This window comes from Anolis carolinensis, chromosome 1 (genome assembly GCF_035594765.1).
Source record: "Anolis carolinensis isolate JA03-04 chromosome 1, rAnoCar3.1.pri, whole genome shotgun sequence".
Taxonomy (NCBI): Eukaryota; Metazoa; Chordata; class Lepidosauria; order Squamata; family Dactyloidae; genus Anolis; species Anolis carolinensis.
This window is the reverse complement of record NC_085841.1, coordinates 109,688,194-109,695,932: the sequence shown is the minus strand read 5'-3', so window position 1 is coordinate 109,695,932 and position 7,739 is coordinate 109,688,194. Positions and strand designations below refer to the sequence as shown.

The 7,739-nt window shown below is 45.1% G+C and overlaps 1 protein-coding gene across 1 annotated transcript; it reads left to right on the top strand.

The window, feature by feature from the left end:
* Window positions 1-1,131: 1,131 nt before the first annotated feature.
* Window positions 1,132-6,760, top strand: LOC134295696 (uncharacterized). Its single transcript, XM_062969049.1, has 2 exons — window positions 1,132-3,170; window positions 6,386-6,760. Exons 1-2 carry the CDS (start codon window positions 1,542-1,544, stop codon window positions 6,491-6,493), a joined length of 1,737 nt encoding a protein of 578 aa, XP_062825119.1. The 5' UTR covers window positions 1,132-1,541; the 3' UTR covers window positions 6,494-6,760.
* Window positions 6,761-7,739: the final 979 nt, after the last annotated feature.

The window sequence follows — 7,739 nt, the reverse complement described above, 5'->3', positions numbered from 1 at the left end:
GACAGGGTTTTATAAGTAAAACTGCCACTCCTGTAAGCCTCAAGAAACAAAAAATAACTGTTTGGGATATTTTGGTATGCATTGTCACTCACACACCAACATTGAAGACAAAATGTGTGTGCAGTGTGTCACTCTACACTCAAATGGAGGAGGCCAAGCTAACATATCACCCCTTTTTTGCTTAAACCATATTAGTGTATGAATGTTTAGGACTCAGCACATACAGTCTATCAGTAGCCAATAGCTTTGATGGAGCTTCAGTGTTCAAGATCAGCACGCCACTGGGCATTCTGCTGTATGTGCTAAAGAACAAGATTCCCTCTCCCCAACATACACACACCTTCATTCTGCCTACATACACAAACTAATCAACTGGTAGCTGAATTTTGCTTTGACACTGGTGATGGAATAGCATCTGTTAAAATATTTGCAATTTATACTAGCAAAATATAGTGGTTTGGTTTTGACATTGTGACCTTTGAAATAGTACATATTCTAGTGCTGAGGAAAGGAAAGTTGGGCTAGATACTTGTAGAGATATGAGATCTCACCCTTATTTCTTTTCTTCTCCATCTTTCAAGATTGAAGTAACCCTCTGATCTTTTGGTGCTGTTTCTGAATGGCAGGCTGGCTTGTTATAAAATAACTAGTACAGTAGAGTCTCACTTATCCAACATAAACGGGCCGGCAGAATGTTGGATAAGCGAATATATTGGATAATAAGGAGGCATTAAGGAAAAGTCTATTAAACATCAAATTAGGTTATGATTTCACAAATTAAGCAGCAAAACATCATGCTATACAACAAATTTGACAGAAAAAGTAGTTCAATACGCAGTAATGCTATGTAGTAATTACTGTCTTTATGACTTTAGCACCAAAATATCACGATGTATTAAAAACATTGACTACAAAAATGTGTTGGATAATCCAGAATGTTGGATAAGCGAGTGTTGGATACATGAGACTCTATTGTATTTGTTACTTAGTTGCGAGTGAAGGAGTCAACCTAGGGTGTATAATCAGGACCTGGATGAATGCACTTGGAGGGGGTGATCTCTTCCAACTTTGTCCACCCTGGTCCTCGGTGTAGCACTAGTCTAGGTTGCAAGACCTGGGGTGAGGTGTCATGGAGCCAGATCCCAGGGCTGAATTTCCAAGCCCTGAATCTGACTTCATAACATAAACAATCCTGCAAGCACCTGGCGGGAGAAGATAAAATGTGCCTGGGAACTCAGGGTTGAAAGTATAAACAATTATAATTGATATAGTGTGTGGGAATGGTAGTAATGTGATCCAGGGGGTGGGATTTGATGATGATATTTGCGTGTGGTATTACGTTGCATCAGAAGTGATAAAATTAGATGTATGTAAACATTAGGTCATTCTCGACTTTTCCAAAGTCATGTATTCTTCAATAAAGATTGGATTTGAGAGCAGCTATCTTTGATCTGCGTTCAGACTGGTCCTTTGAAGTGAGCCTGACATTTAAGTCGAGAATCCAGTTCTCACCCTCCTGCGGAATTCGCAGTGAAGTGATAATGAGTGAAGAAGGAGATCAAAGCCCAAATGGGGCAGGGAGGCCTTTGCAAGGGGCCCGGCCGAAGAGAGAAGAGACGCTGCAAGCCATAGCTTCCTCTACGGGGTACCCCAGGCCGAACGGCGTGACCCAGAGGATTCCCAGGGGAGGAAGAGGCGTCTCTGCGGCTGCAGAAACCAGTTGGGGATCTGGAGGAAGTATGCCGGAGACCGTGGCCCTGCGGTTATCCATCCTGGAAACTAATTTATCCAGGCTGTCGGAAACCGTGGGGAGGTTGGTGCCACTATTGGAAGAGAATCTCCAAAAGGAGCCCATCCGATATGGCGCCGAGAGAGAGCCAAGTAAAGAAGGAGATTGGAGCCAGAGGGGCCAGCGAGCGTCAACGCAGAGTCCCGTGGCGGCAAGGGACGAGGGAGATGAGGAATACTGGCAGGAGCTGGAGGTCCGAGACAGAATGGCGCGCGAAGTGGAGCGCCAGCGAGCTCTGGGAACTCTGAGGCCGCCATCCCCAACAGAGCTCCCAACCCCCCGAATGGGCGTCGGGGTGGAAAGGCCACTGGGGCCAGGGATCGGGTCCAGTGGATTTGCAGACGAAGACGGAGAGGAGCGGGGGATCCAGGAAGAGGAGGAGGATGTGCCGTACGACGAGGAAAGGCGAGATGAGGGGGCTACAGCGAGGCCAGTATGCGGATGGGCGGAAGGGCCGACAGCGGCGGCAGACTTTCGGGAGCCGTGCAGAATGACCACCGGAGTGGGGCGCGGCGTGTTCCAAGGAGCCGCCCGAGGAAACCTGATGCAACCCTTCCCCATGCCTCCCAGACAGCATCAACGGGCCGCAGAATGGATGCCAAGAAGGGAAGATCTCAAACTAGAATACGGAGGGGAATCAGATGAACTGAACTTTTTTCTAATTAGCATCAGAGGATACATGGAAGACAATGCACACACATTCCCCTCCGAAGCAAGCAGGGTTCGAGCCATCGGCAACACACTGAAGCGAGGAGCAGCCAGCTGGTATGTGCAACTGCATGCCAGACGCGACCCATGCCTGAGGTCAGTGCCCCGCTTCCTCGCCGCACTGGAAAACCGGTTCAGAGACCGGCTAGAGCAATTGAGGGCTCGAGACCAGCTGAAAGGAATAAAGCAGAGGGACAGAACAGTGCCCGAGTACGCAGAGGAATTCCTCCACCTCGCGGAAAGGGTACCAGAGTGGTCTGAAGTGACCAAAGTGGAGTTATTTAAAGAGGGACTACGCCCCGAGATTTTCAGCTGGGCAGCGCACAGAGATGACCCCGAAACGCTCCAGGGATGGATTCAACTAGCGGGGCGCGTCGAATCCACCCTGGCCCAAGTAAAGCGCTTCAGGAGCAGCAGCGGCCAGCAAAGACCAGTGGCGAGAGGTCGAGGAGAAACGAGGAAGCAGGAAAGACCCGGAGGGAGGCCGGGGATTCCCTCCAGAGGAGACGACAACAAACCTAAACCGGGATGCTTTGTATGTGGGAAGACGGGCCATCGGGCAGCGGAATGCTGGGCCCGGAAGGGGGAGCCGCCAAAACCCCCAAAGCCCAAGCCAGCAACCGGGAGGCGCGCGGAAGAGGAGGTGCAGGCCCCAGAATCTTCAGAAAAATTGGTGAGTCGGGACAAACGCATGATAGTAGTGCCAATCTGCCTCTCGGGGCTAGAAAATCGGGCCACCTGCAAGGCATTTGTGGATTGTGGTTGTTCTAGAAATATTATAACTCCGGAATTAGCAGGAGCGCTGAAATGTCAGCAGATGGCGCTTGACTCCCCAATTGCATTTTCGCAGCTAGATGGATCAGTCGCTGCTGGGGAAGTATCAACAAAGGAAATAAGGGGGGTCCCATGTAAAATAGGCAAATGGGAAGGAAGAATATCCTTTGTGATAGCCCCTATTGCCACATACCACGTAATATTAGGGATACCATGGCTCGAACAGGCAAATCCTGAAGTAGATTGGAGAGGAAAGAGCCTAGCATTCAAAGAACAGCAGACGCAATGGGAGATAAGCAAAATTGCAGAAGAGGAGGACGAGGAAGATGAAGCAGGTGAAATAGACCCACAGCTATTGCCACCTGAATACAGAGACTTTGTGGATGTTTTCAATCAGAAAGAGGCCAGTAAATTGCCTCCCAAAAGGAATATAGAAGTAGAAATTGAAATAACCCCAGGAGCAAGCCTACCAAAACCAAAAGTATATCCCATGTCTGTGCAGGAGAAGGAGGAATTGAGGAAATATATTGATAAAAACCTGGCGCGAGGCTTCATTAAGCCATCCAATTCTCCTCTCGGGGCCCCAGTGTTATTTAGGAGAAAGAAAGACAACTCCCTACGATTGTGCATTGATTATCGAAATTTAAACGCAATTACTAAGGACAATAAATACCCTATGCCCTTAGTAAAGGATTTAATTACCGTACTGAAGAAAGGGAGCATATTTACTAAACTGGATTTAATTGAAGCGTATCATAAATTAAGAATCAAACCGGAGGATACTTGGAAAACTGCATTTTCCTGCGCATTCGGCCATTTTGAATATAAAATTTTGCCTTTCGGTTTAAAAAATGGAGGCAGTTGCTTTATGCAGCTTATAAATGAAATACTACACCCATTGTTGTACAGAGGGGTATTCATATTCCTTGATGATATCTTGATTGTGAATGAAGATAAGGAAAAGCACGTAAAATTGGTCCGGGAAGTTTTGCAGAGACTAAGGGAAGCAAAGCTGTACGCAAAACTGTCCAAATGTGAATTTAATAAAACTCAAATTGACTTTCTGGGGTATCGGATATCTCCAGAAGGGTTAGCTATGGATCCAGCTAAAGTATCAGATGTGAAAGAATGGGGAGTGCCTCAAACAAGGAGGCAATTGCAATCATTTCTGGGGTTTGCAAATTTTTACAGACCCTTCATAAAAGGCTTCGCGCAAATAACCGCACCCCTTACTGAACTTTTAAAAACAAAAGGGAAAGGGGAGACAGCAAAAGTGAAAGCCCCTGGCGCCAAACTGAGTTGGACGCCAGAATGCCAAAAGGCATTCGAAACCCTAAAAGAATGCTTCACAGAAGGACCCATCCTAAAACACCCCGATATCAGGAGCCCTTTCATAATCCATTGCGATGCCTCAGACTGTGCGTACGGGGCAGTACTATTGCAAAAAGATCAAAATGGGAACTTAAAACCCTGTGGATATTTGTCCCGGAAGTTCAGCGAAACTGAAAAAGGTTGGCCAATATGGGAAAAAGAGGCATTAGCCATATTAAAAGCCTTAGAATGCTGGCGACACTTCCTCGAAGGAAGCGGAATCCCATTTGAAATTTGGTCTGACCATAAGAACCTCCAGTATTTAAAATCTCCTAGAAAATTATCTCCCAAACAAATTAGATGGGCGCAATACTTCAGCAGATTCGATTTCCAATTAAAGTTTTTTCAAGGGAAGCAGAATGTCTTGGCAGATGCTCTTTCACGCATGCCTCAACACGAAGGCACAACCACAGCAAAAGAGGGGACAATATTCTCTGACAAACAATGGGGCTTAGCTGTCAGGACAAGAGCACAAACCCAAAAGGAGAACACGGCTTTTGTTGAACTCGGCGGGGAAGATAATTGGGGAAATGAACTGAAACAGTCTTATGAAGGAGATCAATGGATCGCATCCAACGCAGAAAAGGGGGAGCAGAAGGGGGGATTTTGGTTTGTAAACAAGAAACTGTATATCCCAGAAATATTAAGGATTAAGATTTTGCATCGTTTTCACAACAACCAGAGCGCTGGTCATACAGGAATTACAAAAACAACAAAGGCAATAGCGAAACATTGTTGGTGGCCAGGAATGAGGAAGGACATAAAGAATCATGTTGTTCAATGTGATGATTGTGCCAGAAATAAATCGAGAGGAGGGAAGCCTATGGGATTATTACAAACGGTAGCGGAACCTACCAGACCTTGGGAATGTGTAGCTATGGACTTTGTGGGGGAACTGCCGGTTAGCAAAGGACATCGTTATATTTGGACAGTATTAGACCTGTTTTCTAAACAGGCCCACTTTATAGCGCTGACGAAACTACCATCGGCCGAGAAACTAGCTGAACTGTACATAAATCATATTTACAAACTGCATGGATGTCCCAGTAGAGTGGTCAGTGACAGAGGAGTACAATTCACAGCAAAATTTTGGGAAAAATTCTTGGAAATGCTAGGAGCAGAAAGGAGTCTAAGTTCTGCTTTTCACCCCATGACAAACGGGGCGGTAGAACGTACTCAGCAGACGCTTGGGCAGTTCCTTCGAATGTATTCTAACATGAGACAAAATGACTGGTCTAGGTGGTTGGCTTTTGCGGAACTAGCTTTTAATTCGACTATACATTCAGCAACAAATAAAAACCCCTTTGAAGTAGTTTACGGATATGAAATACAGCCTTTACCCCAGTTGCCAAGATGGACAGAAAATGAAGAAACAGAGGCAAGGAAATGGAAAACGCAAATGCTAGAATGCTGGAGTCAAGTGACTGCATCCTTAAAGGAAGCACACAAAAAGTATAAAGCGTTCGCAGACAGAAAGAGGGTGGAAGGCGATAAATTAGATAAAGGAGATCTGGTGTGGTTAAGTACCCAAAACATCAAATTGGGGCTACCTTCAAGAAAACTGAGCCCCAAATATATTGGACCATTCAGAATACAGGGTGTTATCAATGAAGTAACTTTCCAGTTGGCATTGCCAAAAAGTTTAGGGAAAATACACCCAGTATTCCATCGCAGCTTACTGAAAAAGTATATGGGGACTTTGGACAAAATGGACACATAGAGTTATTGTTTGATTTGTTTCAGAACTATGATGAAAGAAGAACCGAAGAGGAGGACGAAGAAAACGAGGGCGCCATGTCATGGAGCCAGATCCCAGGGCTGAATTTCCAAGCCCTGAATCTGACTTCATAACATAAACAATCCTGCAAGCACCTGGCGGGAGAAGATAAAATGTGCCTGGGAACTCAGGGTTGAAAGTATAAACAATTATAATTGATATAGTGTGTGGGAATGGTAGTAATGTGATCCAGGGGGTGGGATTTGATGATGATATTTGCGTGTGGTATTACGTTGCATCAGAAGTGATAAAATTAGATGTATGTAAACATTAGGTCATTCTCGACTTTTCCAAAGTCATGTATTCTTCAATAAAGATTGGATTTGAGAGCAGCTATCTTTGATCTGCGTTCAGACTGGTCCTTTGAAGTGAGCCTGACAGTGAGGGGTGAGGAGTTTCTGTCTTACATAGGAATTTTATCTTCCTTGTGAGGAAATCCATAAGGAGCCCACAATAGCTAGGAGCTTGGTTGGAGATTTGTGGCCAAATAGTAGAGACAGTGTCACCATCATCCATCCCATTTCCCTGTGCTGCTGCTGCTGATGCCAATGTCAAGTCTGGACAGAGGATTGGGCTACATCGTACCTGATGCTCTAGTTTTGCCAGAAGTGGGGCAATGTCGGGTTTAACAGAAACCCCCCCCATGGTATTCATGGGAATCTAGTATGCATCATGAAGGCAGCCAGTGGACCATTTATGGTGAATATTGGGTTGTTGTTTTTAATGTAGTCAAAGCCCCAGTCAGCCTAACTACCTACATGAACCAAAATCTGTTTGATCTTAAAACTTAAGCAAGGTCATCCCTGGTTAGTACTTGGATGGGAGAGTGCCAAAAATATCATTTCCTGCAGACTATATTTCAGAGGAAGGACCTGCAAAACACCTCTGTGTATTCCTTGCCCAAGAAAACCCTATGAAAAATTCATGGGGTTGCCAGAGGTTAAAAGGCAACTTAAAGGCAAGGGGTATGTCAAGTGCATTTCTGTTGGCATACTGCTAAAGAAAATGTTGTTGGTGACTAAACTGGATTCAGCTCATTCCTACCTACAGTCTTCCCACACATAATTAAAGTCTAATCAAAGTTTGTTAACACTTCAAAGAAACAGATGAGCCATTAAGATAACTGAAAGGTAATTGTTTAGTAGGAAGAATTTATTTACATTTGAGACACATTTCTCCAAGTTCTCAGTATCTCAGACAAAAGAAAGGATAGTAATTAATGTAAATTGACATTTTGTGAATCTGTCATGTTAGAGAGAGCATCAGCTCCCTATTGATGTTTTAGCCTGTTCTGACAGTAACTGTGCCGTCCGCCAGACA

Excerpts from the sequence above, each read along its gene's own strand:
- LOC134295696 (XM_062969049.1), top strand. The coding sequence starts at position 1,542 with ATGAGTGAAGAAGGAGATCAAAGCCCAAATGGGGCAGGGAGGCCTTTG. Across the intron at positions 3,171-6,385 it reads CAGAATCTTCAGAAAAATTG|AACTATGATGAAAGAAGAAC; the intron begins GTGAGTCGGGAC and ends GATTTGTTTCAG.